Raw genomic sequence first — 22,828 nt, forward strand, 5'->3', positions numbered from 1 at the left:
TTATGCTGCGTTTCGTTTTCACACGAAGCAAGCGAACGCAAGTATAACTCCTTTGTTATCTAAGGTTACGTCAAACTTTCCAATGCTTCTCAGTTTGGTCAATACCTTTTCATTTTTTATTATTTTTTTTTTTAGTAAAATAAATGTTCATCGTTAAAACTAACAATCATGAAACGCGCGGAAGTTATTGCAGAAAAAAAGATCTCTGATGGCTTGACTCCCCTGGGATTTTTTCGCGTAAAACGGCTTCCTCTCTGGCTTCCAGTCAAATACTTTTATTTTGATTCTAGTGCTCACTCGAGCACATGTATTGCCACGCTTTTCACCCCTGTGCTAGGAAAGAGAAAGTCCGTGGGTGAAAAACAAAACAAAAAGAACAACAACAAAAAAAGAAACGGCAAAGGACAAACTTGGCGGATTCAATTATGAAAAAGGCGACGGTATCTTCTTGTAAATGCAGGTCTGATCTAACGTGTCCGTACTTTTTTTCTTGAAGATGACTTTCTTGCGTTCCCCATTTGACTATCCGCCTAAAGCGTTGCGCAAAAAAACGTGACGTTTTTATACTGTCCACTCGAATTTCCGCGAAGCTCATTTTGCCTTACCTGGAACGCTAGATATCAAATAAAGCTTTTTGGCGAGGGTCTTCGTTTTGTAGTTTGAAGGGGGTATTTCTACAAAACGAAGACCCAATCGATTATATTGTTTTAGCGTGAAATAAAGCTTTTTAGCCATGGTCTTCGTTTTGTAGTTTGAGGGGGGCATTTCTACAAAACGAAGACCCAATCGATTATATTGTTTTAGCGTGAAATAAAGCTTTTTAGCGAGGGTCTTCGTTTTGTACATGTAGTTTGAAGGGGGCATTTCTAAAAAACGAAGACCCTATCGATTTTATTGTTTTAGCTTGAAATAAAGCTTTTTAGCGAGGGTCTTCGTTTTGTAGTTTGAGGGGGGCATTTCTACAAAATGAAGACCCTATCGATTTTACTGTTTTATCGCCGAACAATGCGTTTCAGCACATTTTAAGTCTTCGTTATTGGGTCTTCGTTATTGGGTCTTCGTTATTGGGTCTTCGATCTTGGGTCTTCGGTCTTCGGTCTTCGGTCTTCGGTCTTCGGTCTTCGGTCTTCGGTCTTCGGCCTTCGGTCTTCGTTTTGTAGACACCCGCCGATTTGGAAAATGAATTTTTGTTCCAAATTGTTGCGGCTTTCCGTCGTACCTTGATATAGGGAAAGGCCCCAGATAGCCATGTGTTGTTTGGAGTGGTCAAGGAGGTTAAAATGACGAGCGACTGGCTTAGATGCATCCTTGTCATTCTTCTCAACTATCGCGAAGGTGTAAGCAGAATCGGTCACCTAGTCGTCTATCGGTTTTGCCGATGTATAATTTATTGCAAAACGATATTTTGCTAGTGTTAAGAGTGAAAGGACAAGTTTTGCATCGTGAGCGCGCCCATTTGAAAGTGCCGGGTTTCTCGTTAGTTTCGGAGTGCGCTTCTAAGTAAAAAGTTGCCTACGTTTTTGTCGCGTTCGAATGAAATTAGTGGAGGTTGCGAAAAGATTCTATCAGTCTCGGGATCATTTTGGAGTAATTTAAAGTTATTAAGAATGATACTTTTGACTGCGTGATTATGTGGATGGAAAGTGAGGGTGAATGGAATTTTGTCATTCTTATCCTTTTGTGACGTTTGTAGTGCTGACTGTCTATCAAATTGTTGGGCGCGATGATGGCCCGCTTTGACAAAAGAATTGATACATCTCTGATTTCCTGGAAAATTATATTGGAGTCATCACTACGTAATGTGGTAGGACGAGGTTAACTTAGAGTCGATGGGTAGAACGTGGTAGAACGAGACTAGGTAAGTGTAGATGACGGTTGCTGTGGCAGAACGAGGGTAATTAAGGGTAAACGATGGTTGCTGTGGCAGAACGAGGGTAACTTAGGGGGGATGAGGGTAAGGTGCAGGGGCACCCAACGACCAATTTGTTGTAAAATGTATTATTATACCCCAGTTAATGAAAATATATGTTATTAAGGCATTTCCAGGTGTTTTTCAGTGTTGCTGGGAAAACATTATCTGTTCCTTTTTCCCAGCAAGACATACAAGAAATTTCCCAGCCAGCTAGATAAAATTGGTTGGTTTCCCAGCCAGCTGATTAAATTTATTTCCCAGCCAGAAATTCCGCGCGCTTTCAAATCCCTCGATCCAAAACGACCGAACAAAAGCGTCAAAACCGGGCAAAACAGGTTTTTTCCGCAAGCGCAATCACTCTGACCAGACGTCGTATGTTTGTGACTACTCTCTGGGTTTTTTTTTTTTTTTTTCTTAGTCGTCCTCAGTCTTCAGAGTTTCTACAGCCAGCTCGGGTTGAATGCTAGAAAAAGTCACTAAGGCAAAACCTCTATCAATAACAAAATTTCCCAGCCAGCTCATCGAAACACCTGTATTTTTGCCAGCCAGCAAGATTCCTCTGGGGAACAGATAATGCGAGGAACAGATTCGTTGGGTGCCCCTGAAGGTGTTTAAGGGCCGATTTACACGGTACGACTTTGTCGCATGCGACAACGGCTTACGACAGGCCCACGACATGATTTACGATTGTTGTGTAAGGGCCGATTTACACGATACGATTTTGTCGCATGCGACAAGCTCACGACAGGCCTACGACATAACTTACGATTGTCGCAGCGTTTTAAAACATGTTTTAAAATGCTACGACAATTTTTCTGACCTACACAACAATCGTAAATCATGTCGTGGGCCTGTCGTAAGCCGTTGTCGCATGCGACAAAGTCGTACCGTGTAAATCGGCCCTAAGTCTGAAAAAATGTCGTAGCATTTTAAAACATGTTTTAAAACGCTGCGACAATCGTAAGTCATGTCGTAGGCCTGTCGTGATGCTTGTCGCAAGCGACAAAATCGTATCGTGTAAATCGGCCCTAACACGGTGTAAAGGGACACTTTGTACGGTATATATAAAGCTCAAAAGTTGTCATTTATGAGACGTCTCATGGGCCAAACATGAAAGCTTTACTGGAATGACCGATCGTATCAGGTGAGCCTAAACTTTTCAGTTATGATCCAATGAAAGGAGCGTCATCCCAGAGGTCAGGGAAAAAAAGGAAAATTCTCCTATGCCAGAGTGCAATATCTAACAAGGCCTACAAAGGTCACTCGATTTTTGTTGACTTGCAATTACGGTTTGTTTCGCATGGAGATTGTGTGTCTCTGACAGCGTTTTGTGTTCCCCCGTATTATCTGTTCCCCGGAACACTGAGGACTAGTGCTGTGTGTTCCCCCTTCCCTCCCCATAGAACATTTAAGTGCTGGTATTTTTTACAGGTCACAGGTCATTGTTTTAGTAATACAGAAAGTATTCCAAACATGCTTAAAGAGCTAACCTTAGGCCTAATTAGGCCTATAAAACAAAAGTTTACAGGCCTAAGGTTAGTTTTTATGAATGTTTAGGATACTTGATGTATTCATATTCTGCTATCATATTTATCGTTATGGCGTTATTACTACTTTCCTTTATTTTCATGTTTCTCTCAGTTTTGATGTATTCTTAAGTCGGCAAATTATTTTGAAGGGAACACGTAGCACTGAAATGTTCTATGGGGACGGAAGGGGGAACACACAGCACTAGTGCTCAGTGTTTGGGGGAACAGATAACACGGGGGAACACAAAACACTGTGACACCGGTCTAATTCTATTTATGGCAACACCCATCGTGACGTCACCACCAATTGTCGTAATGATGTGTCAACGCAAACCAGAGATCTATTGGCTGTCGAAACAAAGGTTCTTTTGTTCTGTGGCTGGCAAAATTTAAATATCAAAAGAATTAAATTTTATAAACAGTGAATATCGCTATAGCAAGGAGGATGGGCTGACTCTTAGGTTTGAAGGCTCTTCCATTCTTCACCTTGCCCACTTGCACCACCCCTACATTTCTAAATGAGAGGTACAAAAATAAAAAAAAATGATCATGTTTAGGAGAAAACATTTAAAAATTCCATCATTTAATAACATTTTATCTTTGATTTGTTTCAATTGATAATTTACATGTAGATGTTGAAACTTAATGGTGCTCTCAGATGCCATCAAAAGATGTCAGACATGTGGTGTACAACAGTCGTCCAGCTGTGAAAGGCTTTGCAGAGTTTGGTTCCTCTTTTCTTACAACGGACAATACAGCATCAAGTGAAGGAAAAAGTTTAGATCGCAAAGTCAACTGCACAAAACTATTATACACATACCCGGTAAGAATATTGTAATAAGGAATCCCAGTGTAAAGGTTTAAGGGAATAGGCTAGTTTCGTATTTTCAGGGTTCGACTAGATCTAGCATGAAATTTGGGCTAATGCAGGGGAAATAATTTGCATGTGAAAACATTGCCCCGCATTACCCTCCATTTCATGGTCAATCCAACCCATTGATTTGGTTCTAAAACCAGATCCAATCGAGTGCAAGAACCAAAGTTATCAGAATTCAAGGCAATTTACATGGCATGAATAGTGTGATGTAAAAGTTTGAGTCAAATGCAAAGTAAAGTAAATGTGAAAAATTAAAGTAGCATTTATCTTTAGTACTTTGTCAACTGCTCTACAAATAATATTATTCTTTGTGACTTTATGGAGCATAAAATAACTTTTTCATAGTTAAAGTTACTTGTCCCAAGCCAAGCATCAACAGTGCCCAGTTGCAAGTGGCTGTACATCATTACGTTTGGTGGGGGACTTGTTGAGGGAGACAATGTCACAGTTGATGTTAAGGTGTTGGAAAACTGCACCGTAGTTGTCACAACTCAGGCATCAACAAAGGTATGTCAAAATTCATTGTGCATCCTTGTTTGTTAGAACAAGAGTTTTGTTTCAGATGAAGGAATTTGTTAGAACTGGAGAGTAGGAAAGTCCGGAGGATTAATTATTGGGGCTCCAAGGATGGATGTTCCGAGAACAGAAAGATAAGATAAGCGATGGCAGGACAGTGGTGAAAGATGGAATTTTTTATTGGTTAATGGGGATCAAAATAACCATGAGAAACACAGGAAAAAAGGGCAGATTTTAAAAGAAAGTATCAGATTTCGGAAAAGAATACATAAGGTAGAAAGTTGTATTTGAACTTTTTCCCCCTTTTCAGGACTCCAGACTTAAATTTTGTATGTCAGATCAGACCAATGGTTTTAATTGAAACAGAAATTAACTAGTCCAAGGGAAGGGTTTTTATTTGGAAGGGCAAAGGTAGTGATCACAGCCTCAAACACAGGCTGACCAAGTAGCTCAATGGGCAGATCGGTTTTAGGTTGGTCTGAGGTTCAAATCCTTCCTATGACACAATACATTTGTGGGACGCGTGGTGGCCTAATGGTTAGTGCCCTTGACTCAGGATCGAGTGGTCCGGGTTCGGACCCTGACCGGGGACATTGTGTTGTGTTCTTGGGCAAGACACTTTACTCTCATGGTGCCTCTCTCCACCCAGGTGTATAAATGGGTACCGGAAAATTGAATGGTGGGGGTAGCCCTGCGTTGGACTAGCATCCTATCCGGGAAGGAGTAGAAATACTCCAAGTTGCTTCATGCTACAGAAACCGGGATAGGCTCTGGCCTAATGGGCCACTAATAGCTCGTAAGCAGACTTTACCTTACCTTTATAACCTGGTTCCCAAGGTCTTTCATAATTTCCCACCCTCTGGGGTAGAGAGGTGAAAGACCACGAGGATGAGGTTGCGATACTTTTAACTGTTCATAGGTGTACAACTCAGAGACAGGACTTGTCACACAGCAACATTTAAATGGAGTGGTGGCAGATGGAGGATTACTTGCTGTTCTTCCTGATCCTGTGGTTTGCTTTAAGAATGCTATCTACAGTCAACTGCAGGTGAGTTGATGACCTACTTGGATTTACCTCCTTGACAGACATGTTTTCGGCTTGTCGCACAACCCCAACATCGAAGTCAAAAGATTGCTTGACAAGCCAAAACAATTACCAGTATTTCTATAGAGAAGGATAAACTTGGATCTGTCAATGAATTCAGGTATCAGGTAAAAATTAGTAGTGAGAGCACAATTACACAAAGTGAGCTGCTTCTTTCTCATTTTCTCATTAACCCATTAATGACTCCTGGGGGTTCCCCACTGACGAGTAAAATAGTCTGGCGTTAGACAGAGTAAAATACTAAGTACGACCGGTTCAGGCTGGTACGGGCATCAAAGGCTTACTCAACTTTTCTTTCAATGGTAAAACTGGTATTCTCTCTCATCATGCATTACGATTTGACTTTACATTTACCGTTCTCATGAAGCTCTTAATAATAATGTTCATATTCATAATCTGTAAATTTGTGCAAAAGAAATGTTTCTTTAAATATTATTACCGGTATAATATTATTATAAATGCAAAATATTTCCATCTGAATCACTAAGTAACATAATCCTTTTTGCAGGATTTTGAACTATCTTCCAATGGAAATGCAGTGATTCTCGATTGGTTTACTGCTGGTCGTGTGGCTCTTGGAGAAATTTGGGATATGACAAGGTAACTGACTAATAAGCAGTTTAGTGAGAAAATTATCGTAATTTGCTCAGTAAAACCATTCTATGAAGGTTTTTTTTATGTTTAGTTACAAAAGTCACAGCAGAGTGTTTGTTAATGGAAAGTTGGTTTATGGAGATTCAGTCTCTCTCTGCAGTGAAAAGACTGGTTTGTCATTGAAGGAATCCATGTGTGGCACAATGGTAATTCAATAATAATTTGTTTTTGTAATAATATATTGAAAAGCATGGTTGAAAATGTGGCAAGTAGAGAATTTTGATTGTAATGAAAAACATTTCTCCAATGCAGATGGGAAATGGCATTAACTTTCTCTTTCTCTAAGGTGCTAGGAAGCTGTGTTTTCATTGGCCCATACTTCAAGGAAATCAAGAAGAGATTACGGGATAGAGTTTCTGAGTTAACAAGTAAGATACTGTAGCATTCATTAATTTTGTTCTGACTTGAACTTGCGCGAACAATGTACTGTAAGAGCTTGAGAGCGAACGTTAAGAGGACAAAAACAACTGTTGCTCAAGATCACTCACTTAAAAAACTACTGAAGATAGACAACAAAGACAAGACACCTCGAAAACTTGCTTGATTTGAGGACCATAAGTTCTAACTTCCTTGCCCAATACGATTTGCAAGAACTTTCTGACTATTTATTATTAATAAGTGTCTGATAAACTAATAATTAGATGAGCACTGACCAACAGTGCTAACTTGCAAGGGGACAAAGAAAAATCGTCTGTCAAAAAGTAATTTAAATCTATAAGTGGCACTCATAGGTCTTTTAATTTCTAAAAATAGTAATAATTATTTTATTAATAAATTTCTTCCACAGAATGTACTGGAATGAACGCTGCAAAGAAGGACGTAATGGCTTATGCCAGTGTTTTGGACTCATCCAGGTGTGATGGGGTTGTGGTCAAACTTGTAACTACACAAAGCACTGAACAGGTACCATATTGCAACTAAAAGGTGACATCATCAAGCCATGAAAGAGAAAAAAGTAATAAAACTAATAACTTTCATTTGGTAGATTTGATTCTTGTTTTTCAAAGCCTGTACAAATCACTTTACAACAATTTCAAAATTTGAAAAGATTTACATTATTGTTACATGTCATCATGAATTTAAAACAGACTTTCAATTACTAGGTAAATGCCAGTATTAATTTTGCAAAATACCTGAACAAAATGTTCTAGAGTTTAAAAGGGTGATAGCTACTTAATATCCACTTATAAAGCTGCTCAAAAGCTACAACAGGCCAGGGGAAGGCAAGTAAACAAGATGGAAAAAAGAACATAAAATTCTGTTGTCCTTTAGCAGCATATTTGAGAGAGAGAGAGGGGTTAGGGTCGCCACGGCAACACTCCTCCCCACTAATGGCCGTAAGTGCGGAGGAGCATTGCGTGATGACCCTAATTATGGCTAACAAGGAGATTACTCAAGGCCTCACTCAAACAGTTTATTCCTTTATTATTCATCTCTTGTTTCCTTTTCAGGCATACTTGTTTTTCAGAGCACTCATTCAGGACATTGTACCAAGAATTGGCGGAGATCCACTTAGTAAATGATGATTTTATTCCCAAGTTCTGTGAAACAGAACAGAACAATATCCAAGTAGATTTCATTACATGTAATAGTGTACATGTGATAGATTAATAATTTATTCTGTAGTCTTATGATACCTCTATAACCACTTTCCGTCGTATGAACTATTTTTCCAATAGCAGTACTTTGAAATAAAGTAAACTAATTAACACAAAGTTGTTTGCCAATAATGTTAATGTTTTACAGCTTCCTTGTAAGCAGCCAAAATGTGATCTGCAATTTCCTTTACACCAACAAGATGTTTTGCTTGGGAGAAAATTGTTGGGCCACCTTGGCGCATCATTGCTGATTCCCGTTCCATGACCTAAAGCAAAACATGAACATTCACGCGATTATTGTTCACATTTCTGTTGACATCACTTTGTTATGTTGTGTATTGCTTTGGTGATATACATGTAGTATCTGCATATGGCATTTTCCTTGGTTATTTGATTAGGAAGTTAGAAAATTACCACATTTAGCTTTGCATATTATGGCTTGAACATTCTTCCCTAGCCAAGTTTCCTTATTTTATAGAATGGGCACAGGGATGGTGCCGTGGTGACACCACTCGTCTTCATCAATGTGGCCCGGGGTTGATTCCCAGACTCGGGGTCATATGCGGGTTGCGTTTGTTGGTTCTCTACTCTGCTCCCAGCGGTTTATCTAAAGGGAATCCGGTTTTCGCTTCTCCTCAAAAATCAACCCATGGTGTAAGTTGATTTGATTTCTGGCACACAGTACCCAGTTAGTGCACCAGCACTAAAGACACTTGACACGCAACTAGTGTTAAGAGAAAGAAAGATGACAAGCATTCCCTTGAAAATTGTCCTTATCCAAAAACCTGGAAATATTTATGCCAGTTTAAGAACAAGGAAGCTTGTCACGTGCACTTCTAAAAGAAAACTTACATGACTGTGCATACAATGAACAACGTTTTCTTGGCAGATTAGAAGTATTATGCTTGTCAAAGAAAACCTGCACTTAATGTCAATTAAGTTATAATTTTAAATTCTAAAGTTTGGGTCATTGAAAGGCACTGGAGATCAGATAGAACTTTATCCTTGCTGGCATTACCTTGAGATCAGCTCCAACAGCTTCAGCCAGATCAGTTTTATTTACAACCAACAAGTCACTCTGTGTGATTCCCGGGCCTCCTTTACGAGGAACTTTGTCACCTCCTGTCATGTTATGAGTTTAAAAAGTCACAAGAACAAGAATAATGTTAAATTTTGTGCAGGAATTTTCTTGTCTTGTTTTGTCATCAAACTTAGGCATATAAGCTTAGGTAATACTTTTACTCTATAATTTAAATTTATCATGTAAGGCACTTTGAAAAATTGGTGACTCAAGCCACACATGATGATGTAAATTCATTATCACCATCTATAAATTCCAAAAGCCAACATCACTGAGTCATGCATTGCATATACCTGCCTGTCAGAAAACAATTAATAGTGATACCTCGTTTGTTTGGATTTCTCCAATATGGAACAATCAATTTACTTTCAACAGCAAACCAACCAATTTTTTATTATATTGGATATGACATGATAAAATTTAATACCCAACAAGTCATGGAGCGCTAAGTTTGCCACATCTGATCTCACAAATTGTATTAAATTTCATTTAACTCTGGGACTGTTTCAACAACCAGTGCAATCTTTCTCCATACAAGGTAATACCATACACACACTACCAGTATTAATCAAGATCGAGAGAGCCAGTCAAAACACTTTATACGCAATTATGCAGCTGGCTCGAAGGACTGGACAAACCTGCAACATCAATGACATATATGATGTAGTCTGCCAGTTCTCTGCTGTAGTTTGCAGCGAGATTGTCTCCACCGGACTCAATTATGACCAAATCAGGTTGGAATGTTTTTGTTAGATCTTTAACCTCTTCCATGTTCAGTGAAAAATCCTATGAAAATATGTGCTTCTTGTATGAGATGCATTTTTCCTACAGTGGATAAGAATTACTCAGACACTTAGGGTCAAGTAAAAATCAGCCTGCTTTGAAGAAATCTTGTAAAATGAGCCAACAACTGAAGCTCAAGAGAACGAATGACCATTCCCCTTGCTTTTAATGTCACATAAATTACTGGTAATGTAGTGGTCTTAACCAGAGTGGAACATATTGGTACTACTTGGGAATTTGCTCTACCATTGAGCCACATAAAACGTGTTGAGACTACTAGACAGTCAGCCATTAATTATTTTACCTTTAGGTTCCTGTGAAGTGAAGTGAAGTTATTAGTCTCTCCCCTCAGGGCTTTTCAGGACTAATTTACAATGCTTTTTGTGGGGGACTTTGACCAGACTGCTTGTTACCCAGTTTACAAATTATCCATTTTAGGAAGTGAAAGATGCCCCCGACCAGATTAGGTCAGACCACAACAATGGGGACAACATCCCCTACTCTTTTTTGAGAAGTGAGTGGGTTCTTTAACGTCCCATCCTATTTGATTTCCAACAAGGGCTATGAGACGGGACCTCCGGTTTACAGTCCTTATCTGACAAGACTTGAAAGTCTAACCATTTGCTGGGGTAATTACAAAGGCAGCACTTTCCCCTCAGTTGTTTTTAAGACCCGCACCAACTGAGCCACCAGTGCACGGTCCTGTGACACTCTAATGGAAAATTGGCAACAACAGTTAATGAGATGGTAACTTTCTGAGGTAGTTAATAAATGTTCAATTAAAAAATAATTATCTGTTCAATATTGAGGCCGTGCCAGGAAGGGATATTGGGGTGGGGTGGGGGGTGATTCCTGTGTCACTAGTCTGAATTTTAAATGGTCTTGTGTTGGTGCTTTGTTAGTGTTTCCTGTTACTGTTGGAAATGAAAGGAAATGTAAAGAAAGGATGTTGTTTGTCGCGGATTCACTTAACATGCTCTTGCTACTTTTTAGGCCATGTTGTTTGTTGGAATTTACCCCGGCAGAACCTCAATAATGGCTTTTTTCAGAGGTAATCACAGTTCAGGCCAAACAACAAAAATATTATTTCTTCACCCACAGCCCTTATGTTGTGTTCATTGAACACAATATACTCACAGATATTATTATATGGCTACACTTTAACTTTGGATTGTGTGAAGAATACAAAAATATTCCAGTCAATGTGCAATGCAAGAAGCTACTTCTTGTTTTAACTTTACCAGCAGGCATATCTACAAGCATTTGCAAAAAGAGTTGAGACACTCACTGTTGATAACCGTAGAATGCGTGTCATTCAAGTCAGCGCATCTCCAACCCCCCTTCGCCCCCAAGCAAAGTTGTTTCCATTTCCACTTGGCACTCAGACTAAAGGGTATCAACATTGAAAAAGGGGAGGGGGGAGGGAGGGGCATTCATTCTTTTCTTATGAACTCGAGGAGGGGTTTTAGGAAGAAGAGGTGGATTTTCCATTCAGTGTCTCAACCTTTTTGCAAGTGCTTGTAGTCTTATCTTACACTTGCTGGATACAAGAAGGAAACTCATTTTGACAAAGTACCTCCCGGATTGCTGCATGTGGGCACCCTCCGGTTTCCACTGCCCGCATCCTTTCCTCTGGCAATGCTTCATTTCTCACTAGAAATTCCCAATCTTCCCTAAAAATCAGGGCTTAAATTGATCTATTATATTTCAAACCTCAAAATGGTTTTTAGTAAAGTTAGCCAGTGCAGAGAGGTTGAACAAAACCAAGGATATGGAAGACATGGGAGGGGTGGGGCACTAGACCTGCTACAACACCACCTTGAACTCTGGGGGTTACCTTGAGTTCATGATTGACGAAATCTGGTTGAAAGAATTTCATCTCTCAACTTTCAAAATATTTAAGACCTGCTAACCACATAATTATGTGCATTTTGTTGTGCAAGTCTACCTCAAGAGCATTTATATTCATTTTTGATGACCTTTGGCAGACTTCAACGAGCAACATCATCACACACATACCCCCAAGAACTGGCTTTTGCTGCTCAAGAAAAAAAAAAAGAGAAAAACCACTTCATTATCTTGCCTTGGCCAGTATCCAGTATGTTTAGCACTGATTCAAATTTATGAAAGATGTTATGCATAAACTGGGAACTCAGAAAAATTCCAAGCCCCAGATGGGATTTGAACCCACGATCCTTTGGATGCTCTAACCACTGAGCTACTAGAGACTCTGTCATGAGCAAGGGTGAAATGTGGGAATAGACTACGACTGCATCACATAGTCTAATTTTAACCATGTATGACTTGTGGGTTCAAATTTAATACGGGGCTCGGAATTTTTCCGAGTTCCCAGTTGATGAATACATTTTTCATGTATTTCTCTCATTACTCATTTGGGTGGTTGATTCAAATAATATGTATCCTGAGAGTATTAATCACCTGGTGAAGATGTCATTGGTAACAACACAAACACCGTGTGAATCCCTAAGATGTCTGCATAGAGCCAAGACTAAAGCAGTTTTCCCAGAGCCTACTGGACCACCAATGCCAACAGTAAATGCTCGCTGGAAAAAAAATGGATGTATGGAATAAACTTACTTTTCCCTCAATAATTTGTCAGACAAGGCAAAAATACAAATTAACACACATGCCACAGCAGGTTCACATAGCTTGAGCTTATCCCAGATTCTGCTATAATTTCTTGGTCTGCATCCACATGATGAGGGAGTCATGATGGTGTACAAAACAATAGAGAACGGCGCCACAAGTGTTGCATAGTAATAGAGTCAAATTCCCAAGAGACATTTTACTACATAAAATTTGTTCTGTACACCAACATGGCTACCGTGATATCAGAGGCAAAACCATGAATACAAAGCAGCAGAGAGTATTACTTCTCCTTGGACTGGATGCTAGTCCATCTCAGGGTTAACCCTGGGAGTGGATAGCCACCCTATTCACCCCCCCCCCCCCCTCCTGGCTTGCTAGTAGCTGTGTACTGACCCAAACATTCAAATGTACAACCTGCTTACTGATGGGCAAACAATTACAAGGGAATGATAATGCATCAACATATTGGACCCTAACCTGTTTCCAATCTGATCTGTTCATTAATTTGTCCCTCTCTGACCACATTCCAGGATTCGACATGAATTCATGAGTGTGTCCATGTTCGTGGCTGTTATCACGTCCATGTTCATGAGAACGATCACCTCCATGATGATGATGAGAATGATCCGATGTGGATTCATTGATGTTACCCGCTGAAACAAAGTCAACAACTGATTGCAGAAATTCAGGTTTACATGATTTTCTAGCATGTGAAGACAGCTTAATGTGGCTTTTGAAACGAACTGGACACAGCCCCTTTTCGTCAGTGCTGTACCTGAATCCTCATGGAAGGAATAACCTCAAGTTTTGCATTACAGATAGAATCATAACCTTAATATTTTTTTCTGCAAAAAAATTAGAAAGCATGGGCAACAACGGCATTATACTTTCTTCAAACGCGTCGGTGGAGAATGTGTACATTCGTGCATTGGTGTCAAATTCAACCGGAATACCCGGTGACTTTTCCATATGATGCCAAGTTCTTCAAACAATACATACCGGTTTAAGACAATGCTTACAGCAGGAAACTTTTATTTCCAGAAATCCTCACACTTTACCTTTTATAAAACTGCAAGGCTTCTCTTCAGAGTCCCCCATGTCAAGAATTTCTTCCCAATCAGTAAAAGAACATACGAAGCAAGGAAAGGTTAAAAATCGCCAGGCGTTATCAAACAGAATGCTGAAGTACTGGGACAAAAGTTTGGTTGCTAGGCTGCTAAGTCGTCCTTTCCAAATCCAATTAATCCAACATATTTGAAAGTAATTCTGCAGCTTCCAGGAGTTTGGGAAACATTTGCTGAGAAAATGGATGAGTTTCAAGGCGCAGAAGAGACATCCTTCGTCGTAGATGAAGTGAGCAACATTATAAAGGAGTCCGTTGAGGGAGCGATCGGTGGAAACGCATACCAACACAACAAAGTCAATCAGTGGACGTCAAATGTTGTCGAACAGTGTTTGAACCAGCTAACCAAGCTTGGCAAGCCGTTCAAGTACATCGTCACCTGTGTTATCATGCAGAAAAATGGGGCTGGTCTCCACACTGCAAGTTCTTGCTTTTGGGATAACACTTCAGACGGGAGTTGCACTGTCAGATGGGAAAACAAAACTATGTACTGCATCGTGAGCGTGTTTGGCTTGGCGATTTAAATCCGTATAAAACAAGTCGACGTGGAATTGTATATTCATCTGATAATACCAGGATGCAAGAGACGGTTTTTGAACATTTAGTTTCCGAAATATACTAATTTTATCAGAGGCGTGTGTGTATTTTGCGTGAGTCAGTTTCTGTTTTAGTTTAGATGCATTGTCAAAATGTCAGCTAATAAACCAGCCGTTAACCGCGTTCAAATTGTTTTTGAAATTCTGCCAGGCCTAGGATCATCAATTTTAATACGTAAGTTTTGCAGTTATTAACAGCTGTATAAATGTTCTATGCTTTATGTATATATAAGCACTTTGAACAGAATATGTGGCCTGTTTTGTCTGTGCATTTTGTACATTACGAAAGATAAACTTCAATTTAACCATTCTTGACTCCACTTCATTTTTTACGTCAGTTTCTTGTATCCCTAGAACTTGGGGGACATTTCATTGTTGTGCCAGGCGAAATTTTGTGATTTAGCCAACCTAGAAATCTGGAGCATTTGTGCCAGGGTTATCTGGATAGCACCCCTTCTATACCAACTTCGATCTTCACAACCATTCCCATCCTCCTTTACCCTCTAAATTTTAACCCCCGACTCCCCCCCGTCCCCCTACTCCCCCCCCCCCCCTTCCCCCCGTCCCCCTTCCCTTCAATAATTGAAATAGTCTGACATTATACAGAGTATAATCTCTAAGGACGCTTATTTCGACAGATCAGACTGGGCATTTGGAAAAACTAACTCTACAACAACTTCAAATTAACACACTTCAAGGACGATATGTACTTGCCCAGAAGAATGCGAGGGATTATCATGCAAGTTTTCCATCAAATTGTTGCATTTTCTTTGCATACGTAGAGAGAAAAGGGTAAAAGGGGACATAGAAACTGTTAAACCACTTTTTCAAACTGTTCAAGGGTAATTTCTGACTTTATAGTCCAGAGTTAACATTTTAGCATTGACATCCCTTTTTTTTATTTTGCAGGGCATTCTCAATATTTCATTAATTTAATAATTTTAACTTCACTTTTCAATATAATTTATTATTATTTTTTAAAGTTAAGTGACTAAGTGATAAAGCACCTAAGCTCCCAACAGGACCATATACTACTCCTGTTAGGAAGACTCAGATATTTTGTTCCACGTTTGCCTGAATCACCTCTCTTCATTCATCTTGCAACTTCATAACAAAATTGGGAGTGCCATTTTCACAGTATACAGGATGTATGCCACATTATCCACATTTGCTCTTCAATGGCCTAGCTTTTGTAAATCTACTGTTATTAGCCAAATGGCAACGTATCTGATCATGAACAAACTGGTAACTGGGAGTTTAAATCCTTCCACTTTCAAGATCTAAATGGTAATTCTCCTTACTGACCTCCATACATTACTTTTTATGTCCGTTGTGGGAATTCCATGATTATCTAGACAAAAAAACTAGGCGATAAATTTCTTTATTCTCATCACCAGTCTACTTCAAATCCATTGAGCTTGTGAGGAGAATATTTGTATCACTTTTGGGAGTCAAAGGGTTTTAAAAGTGGGTCTGAGGTCACACCATGGTCAGAGTTCTTTTTTTTTCTGACCTTGAGTGGGCCCTTTTCCATTACTAGCGTTAAATACTCACATCTCAAAGAGCATACATAGAAACAAACGATAGCACTTAAAAATTACAATCTAAAACCAATGACACACTATTCAACATCCTGCAACATTTGTTGGCAACAAATGTTGAATAGTGTTGCACAGATGTGTTGAACAGAATATAGCTGGTCTCTATTTTCATTCAACATTGTTCAACGTGTTGAATGGCATATTTCAACATCCAACATGGTATATAACACACTAACCAACATTTGTTGAACAATGGCTGCAACATTATTTTGTTCATCGACAAATACATGTTGAACTGTGTGTCACTGCCTTAAAGTGCCCCTGTGACCAAAAAATCAATTGATATTATTCTTTGGATTTCAAAACTATGTTAACAAAACACTAAGTGACCCACGTTTTAAGCCTTGATTTCAAAAAGACACCTCTTTATTTTAACTGTAATTTTCCTATTTAATCGTCCGCCATTACTAACATGTTCTTGAGAGAGCTTGATCGAGGAGAAAATGACGTCAAAGGCTCACTAGTTTAAGAATGTAATACGTGTGTACGGCGCAGAATTAATTTGCAGCACGTGGGTTTTGGGCTTTCAGACTTTTAAACTCACGCTTTGCATATATAATAATCTGCGTTCACACGCTGAAATTTTAAGCTAGTGAGCCTCTGACGTCACTTTTCCCTGGATCCAACCGTCTGAGGTACAATCGGTCAGTATTGAACATGAGTAATGGTGGACCGTGAAATCCAAAACTTACACTCAAAGTAAACGGCCTTTGGATAAAAATCAAAGCTCAAAATTTTGCCAGTCAGGTGTTCAGCAAACACACTTTCAAAATCTGAAGGAAAAAAAGAAGTGGTTTTTTTGATCACTGGGGCACTTTAATTGATGTCTCTGTTGAAATGCAAGTACTGCATGGCTTACTGATATGTACCCCTTCTCATTACTCGATTAAAACCTAATTATATCTTCATTCATTGGAGCCTTTTGTGCCACTTAATGGACCAGCAGAGATAGACAACAGGGAGGGGGGGGGGGGGTGCTAAAACCCTATGAGCACCCCTCCTTTTTATATGGGAGTCCCCCTCTCTCGGGTGCAAATGTGATGCAGTGCTTTTTAGGGTGTCAAAGGCCAAGTCATGTTGTGTGACTCAGAGATGGCATCAGTTATTGACCTTTGAACCAGAAAATCTACTTTTAAGTCAAGTAAAGAGTATGATCTATCAATAGTATCTTTTCTTTTAAAGATCGAGACTTGATACTCAATCTGGCTCTGAAAAAAAGTATGAAACTGAGATTTGGCCAACTGAAGGATATTAAAGAGCACCAGCACAAAATTTAATTGTGAGGAAAAAGAAAGAACACACAAAAGACAACATAAATAATGATCTTTCACTTTAATGGATATTTCTATGACTGAAACCTCAAAATATCATATCATTACGGTCTACAAAAAATATGACTGACAGCTAGCTAGTGTTCAATGTTTCTCATTAATCATAACAATTACATAATAATTATATGCTTACACTGACCCCAACACTGAATGCACATAATTATTTATATATCCTACTTCAACCAAATTGACTTTAAATCTAGTTTCTCACATCTTAATTTGTCTGTGGAATACACACACATCCCTAAATCAACGATAATATTATTGGTAATACTGTTTGGGTGGCGACACGACACCTGCTAGCTTAAAACCATTTTTTATAAATCCCTTAATATATCTGTGTTTCACTCTTTTTTCTTTTAATATAGACTAATGCCCTGATGTGTTATGTGCTAAGCTACATTTCTGTAAGAGTTAAGCTGCAGTTTGCTTGCTTTCAATTCAGTGGGACAGTTAAAAAATTTCAAAAGGTAACTTAGACTTTGCCTATCAGCATGATGACTTAATATCAAACTAACTTTCCTGCAATATTAATAATGTTAATGTGTCCAATCACAGTCACGAAAAAGCTCAATATCAGTATTGAACTCATGATCCATGCTAATATATAATAATTTGTTATAATGGACATAAACTTGAACTGCTTTTTTCTCTCTCTGGAACGCACTTGATATCACACGTTTAAGGTCACAGGAAACTCATCAAAATATAAAGAACCTCTGAGCCATAGGAATAACAGATGCCGGATCACAAGTGATGAGTTCTTTCTTTGTAGAATCTTTGCTGTCAATGATGTGCACTTTGTAAGTTTGGGGATCAACTGTTGAAAGAACACAAATTGATATTAATATTTTGTTTTTAAAAGTAAAGTGCTGGAGGGGACATATCACCTTTCCCTCCTCTTCGCCCACTACACCTTCCGACGCAGCGGTAGTAGTGTGTTGGTGGTGTGTCAACGAACATGTTGGCCGACGCATCGGTGGGATCGTATTCTTTACGTTTACCAAATATGTGGTTTATTTTAGCTCAATCCACTAAGGACTTCAGGTAGCAAAAAATGTCCCCATACACGAAGGTGTAACAGGAATAATGTAAGACAAAATGAATTGAGAATGAGAACAAAACCTGTGAAATCTGTAACCCAGACAACCCATGATGTCTCTAATTGCAACAGATGGATGACTCTCCTTTTCTGTTGTAGGGCTTATTATCAATCAGAATGACAATTCCACAAATTGCTATATGGACCAATGATTATTTTTATTATAAATTTACCTGAAAGTTTGGGCAAGTAGTTGTTAAGAATCATATCATTCTTTTTCACTGTTCGGCACCTGTTGGAGACCAAGCATAAGAATACGATACAATACAATACAATACAATACAGTACATGATACTTAATTGACCACTCCCCATAGAGGCTGTTCAGGGCCAATGATACACAATCAACGAAATGACAGAACAGAACAACTGTTAAGAATCCCAACTGGCCGGAGACAAACCAGTTGGCTATTTACAAGAGCAGCCGGGAAGTTGAACCAGGGACTACCTGGAACAAATTCAACTGGTCAGAGTGGGTCTTGAACCAGGATCTCCGGATCTCAAGTCAAGTGCCATAACCACTCAGTCCCATGAAAATGGCCTCACAGCCTTCCTTTAAAAACGAAAATCTTTCAGCACAATGCATTCCTAAGGTTGAGAATTATGATGAAATGCCTTGTGGTGTTTTGCTGAGTGAATCTGATTTTAAAACTCAAGGTTAGAGGTTCCCGGCCTGGCTCTTATTTGCGACTTTACTTATAGTCTCGTAGTAACATACCTGAGCTCATGTGCTTTAGAGGTTGGATAGGGATTGGGAGGGGGGGGGGGGGATCAAAATCACACAGATCAAATCCAAAGCCTCTCAGATCAGGGAAGAGAACCAACAAATTACAAAAAAAAAAACAAATTCAACCATCATGACACAAAGTCCAAAACTCAAACTAGGAATAATTCATGGAATGCAAGTGCCTTCACTACTGCACTAAACCTGCTCCTCAAAGTTCCATCATGTTCTTTCCTTGACCAAAACACTCTGTGCCAGACAGATTTGCCCTTCACTAAGGTGTATCAATGGGTACAGCCAAAAAACGTCTTAGCTTCTTGCTACTGTACACCAAAATAAGTTCAGACATGTGGAACAAAGCACCTTGTGTGGAACATTTTCAGTTCACTTGACTTACCCTTTAACTGCTACAGTTCTCTTGCTAATCCCGTATGTTTTACAAACTTTACTCTTATCACATTCCTACAAACCAATGGAACAGTAAATTGTTGGCTTTCAATAGCATAACTCTGAATTGAATCATGATCAGATAGGATTATTGAGAACCCTTACACAATAACTCCTAGACTATAGTGCTTGGGGGCTCAGACATATGCCATACCTGGCTGATAAAAACCACAGAGTTAGCTCCAACAGCAGCTCCAAAGGCTCCAAACATTGGGCGTGGTCTGACAGGTTGAGGTGTTGGGATGGATGCATTGGGATTTCCTGATAGCAATGAGAGATTAAAAACTGATAAGGGCTACAGGCTAAAGGCTGGACAAGGTTAGTTGGTTCAGTTCTAAAAAATATATTACTCTTTCCAGCATTTTTTAGACTTCGATTTCTTTAACCCTTTAACACCCAAACCGGCCTAAACTGGCCAATATTTATTTTTACTCTGTCTAACGCCAGACGATTTTACTTGTCAATGGGGAAACCCTGGGAGTCAATGGGTTAAGTTATATGGAATTTACTAGTGCCACCCAGTGTATCACTGCCAGTTCTTGTCATTAAGCTGTCATTACTTTTTTGAATTCGTTTTACAGCGCATGTCCAACATCAATATTACTAGTATTTAACTCATATGTACATCACATTTGCATCTATCTGTTAATTTTGGTTCCAATAATAACTTATCATTGTTTTTACTGTGACTTCAACACCTGTTTTGACTACTTTTCTGACAGCAAATGGAGTAAAGAGTACAGTATTCTGGCAGCTTCCATTCAATTCACATACACCAGCTTCATCTGACAGGCGAGTGCCAACATTAAAATTATTGACAAAGTGGCATGATTTTTTTCATTTACTCAACCAGCAAGGTTATCCATACTCACCCATCTGAGACCAAGCAATCTGGCCTCCTTTTACCACAATCTCAGGTTTTGCACCAAAAAGTGCAGGCTGCCACAAGACCAAATCAGCTAATTTACCAACCTGGACACAAAGTACAGATAATCAATAAAATTGTAAAGTTAAAATATGAGAAACTGGTGGCCTCGTGGTGTGATAAGCTTAGTTAACAGTTTTAGAGCTTGTGCTTCAACTTTTTTATTTAATATTGTCATAAATGACTGACTGACTGAATTACCTGAATGACTGAATTAACAAATTGAATGTCGGTCTTACATCTTTGTCTGATGCCTTTAACATGGTTTTGTCAAAAGATCAAATCTCTTAATGCCGTCTAGATTAACAATAACTTTTGCAAAAAAGTAACTTCTGGCATGCTGCCCAACCTCAACAGATCCAATGAAGTGTGACATTCCATGTGCCAAAGCTGGGTTTATGGTGTACTTTGCAACATAACGGCGTACTCTGATGTTATCATTATCACCCTGAAAACAAAACAAACAAACAAATGCTATTAGTTTTGTGCTGAACTGTGAGCTCACAGGGACTTCTATAAGTTTAATTGCAATGCACCTTTTCATCGGCAAGCCTTCCTCTCAGCTTCTTCATTTTATCAGCTGTTTGCCATGTACGACATATGACCTCACCAACACGACCCATTGCCTCAAATTTTAATGGAAAGAATAATAGAATAATTAATGTTTTGAAAACCAAAGATGAATTTGAATGGGGACTTACTGACTGGTCTGCATGACAATAGCTAATGGAAGGTGACCAGCACAAGCTCTGCCATTAATGGAATGTTATCAAATGAATGAAGACTGTCTCTAATTTGTCCCTCAATGAACTGGTTGTAACATCAGTACATGACATATAAGTAGGGCACAAAAGCTTTGTTCCTAGTCCGCAGATTAAATCTTTCAACCAGATGGGCCAAGCTCTCAAGGTCCTATTCATACAGTAACTGCTAACAAGAACCTGTAATGTGTACAGTTCTGTTGCATGGTACAGATGGTACAACTTGCTACCTTAGTGGACCATGTCTAGCTTTACGAGCTCCTGCAAGCTGTCCAAGATTCACTTGGTGATTTCTCTTTCAGAGAGCACTTAAACAATCTATTAGCAGTTTGTTGGAATTTTCTTTCTTCCCTTTCTCCTTCCCTCCCTTTGGAAGTGAACAGATTGAACGAGTGATTGAATGACTACCTGTGAATCAGAGGATACAATACTAATAGCTCCCATGTCATGCAAGATGTCCTCAGCAGCAATAGTCTCTGCTCTTATTCTAGACTCAGCAAATGCTACATCTTCTTTCAGATTCCTAAATTTAAAAATGGCACTATATAATTTAAGTGGAATTCCATTTATACAGACACCAAGGAACCATGGATAGTGTCTGCATTAACGGGGTGTCCATATTAAAGCGGGTTGTGTAAATTAAGTAAAACATACAGTACTGTACACATCTTATTGGAGCAAAATGTCAAAAGATATAAAACAAATCATTAACATCAACAAACTGAATGTCTGTTGCACACAAAGTATCCATTTTCTGTACCTAAGTCTATAAGAACGCAAAAAATTAAGTCACTCACATATACCAGTGTGCCATTACCCATTATTGCACTGGCTAATTTTGTAAGAATGGTATGAAGCATTTAAGTTACATCTTTCGTTTATGCACATTATTTTACATATTAACTGATATACATACATGTACACTGTGCTCAAAATCATTTATTGGCAAATTAGTTAGTTTTTGACATTTGAACAGCAGTATCGCTCTAACGTTCCTTTACTAATAAAAGATAAAGCTCATTAAAAGAAAAAGTTGAGAGTATCTGCATTAGCGAGGTCAACTTCCTATCGTATGAGAATTAGTTGATGGGTAAGAAAAAAGTGTCCATTGTCCATATTAAGCTGGTTGAATTTTGAAAGAACATTTGGGCTTTCCTCAGGTACAAACAGAAATGTCCATAATAATGGGGTGTCCATATTAAATGGGTCTTTCAAACATTCGCAGCCTGTGTACTGAGGACCCAACATACATAGATAGATTTTCATGTTGTAGATGAGTCACTTCGAAAAACTAATCATCAGTCTTAGCAAAAAGAACATTTTTTTTTGTAACTGACATACTTATCAAGATGGTGGCAAACCATCAACATGTCCAAGTGCTCGTCAATGGTGTTGACTGTGAATGGCCGCGTGGGATTTGTCGAGGATGGAATTACATTCTCCTCTGAGCAAACCTTGATGATATCTGGGGCATGTCCCCCACCTGCTCCCTCAGAGTGATATGTGTGGATAGTTCGGCCCTAGGAACATAGAACAGTAAGTGTGAAAATTCAA

General features: G+C 39.0%; 3 protein-coding genes across 4 annotated transcripts in view; 1 reads left to right on the forward strand and 2 right to left on the reverse strand.

Annotated features, from left to right (window-relative positions):
* Window positions 1-2,931: 2,931 nt before the first annotated feature.
* On the forward strand, window positions 2,932-8,308 carry LOC137997995 (uncharacterized). Of its 2 annotated transcripts, none has more exons than XM_068844371.1 (9): window positions 2,932-3,056; window positions 4,074-4,264; window positions 4,664-4,825; window positions 5,754-5,882; window positions 6,448-6,539; window positions 6,625-6,739; window positions 6,880-6,961; window positions 7,381-7,496; window positions 8,045-8,308. In XM_068844371.1, the coding sequence occupies exons 2-9, from the start codon at window positions 4,100-4,102 to the stop codon at window positions 8,114-8,116; spliced, it is 933 nt and encodes a 310-aa protein (XP_068700472.1). In that variant the 5' UTR covers window positions 2,932-3,056; window positions 4,074-4,099; the 3' UTR covers window positions 8,117-8,308. The 2 variants fall into 2 exon arrangements, with proteins under 2 accessions (XP_068700472.1, XP_068700471.1); XM_068844370.1 differs by having other exon boundaries at window positions 3,046-3,170.
* Window positions 7,994-13,858, reverse strand: LOC137997996 (urease accessory protein UreG-like). Its single transcript, XM_068844372.1, has 7 exons — window positions 13,724-13,858; window positions 13,143-13,318; window positions 12,495-12,619; window positions 11,632-11,728; window positions 9,911-10,058; window positions 9,210-9,313; window positions 7,994-8,457 (listed from the first exon to the last, which is right to left on the reverse strand). The coding sequence occupies exons 1-7, from the start codon at window positions 13,761-13,763 to the stop codon at window positions 8,326-8,328; spliced, it is 822 nt and encodes a 273-aa protein (XP_068700473.1). The 5' UTR covers window positions 13,764-13,858; the 3' UTR covers window positions 7,994-8,325.
* Window positions 13,859-17,302: 3,444 nt separating this feature from the next.
* LOC137997998 (urease subunit alpha-like) overlaps window positions 17,303-22,828 on the reverse strand; it is a 24,676-nt gene continuing 19,150 nt past the window's right edge. The window contains exons 19-27 of the mRNA XM_068844373.1: window positions 22,616-22,794; window positions 21,683-21,797; window positions 21,050-21,139; window positions 20,863-20,961; window positions 20,461-20,560; window positions 19,743-19,849; window positions 19,539-19,603; window positions 18,592-18,650; window positions 17,303-18,136 (exon numbers count right to left, since the gene is read on the reverse strand). Of these exons, the coding sequence (XP_068700474.1) occupies window positions 18,018-18,136; window positions 18,592-18,650; window positions 19,539-19,603; window positions 19,743-19,849; window positions 20,461-20,560; window positions 20,863-20,961; window positions 21,050-21,139; window positions 21,683-21,797; window positions 22,616-22,794 (933 nt within the window). The 3' untranslated portion in view covers window positions 17,303-18,017. The remainder of the gene's footprint in view (window positions 18,137-18,591; window positions 18,651-19,538; window positions 19,604-19,742; window positions 19,850-20,460; window positions 20,561-20,862; window positions 20,962-21,049; window positions 21,140-21,682; window positions 21,798-22,615; window positions 22,795-22,828) is intronic.

The sequence above is a fragment of the Montipora foliosa genome, chromosome 3, assembly GCF_036669935.1.
Source record: "Montipora foliosa isolate CH-2021 chromosome 3, ASM3666993v2, whole genome shotgun sequence".
NCBI lineage: Eukaryota > Metazoa > Cnidaria > Anthozoa > Scleractinia > Acroporidae > Montipora > Montipora foliosa.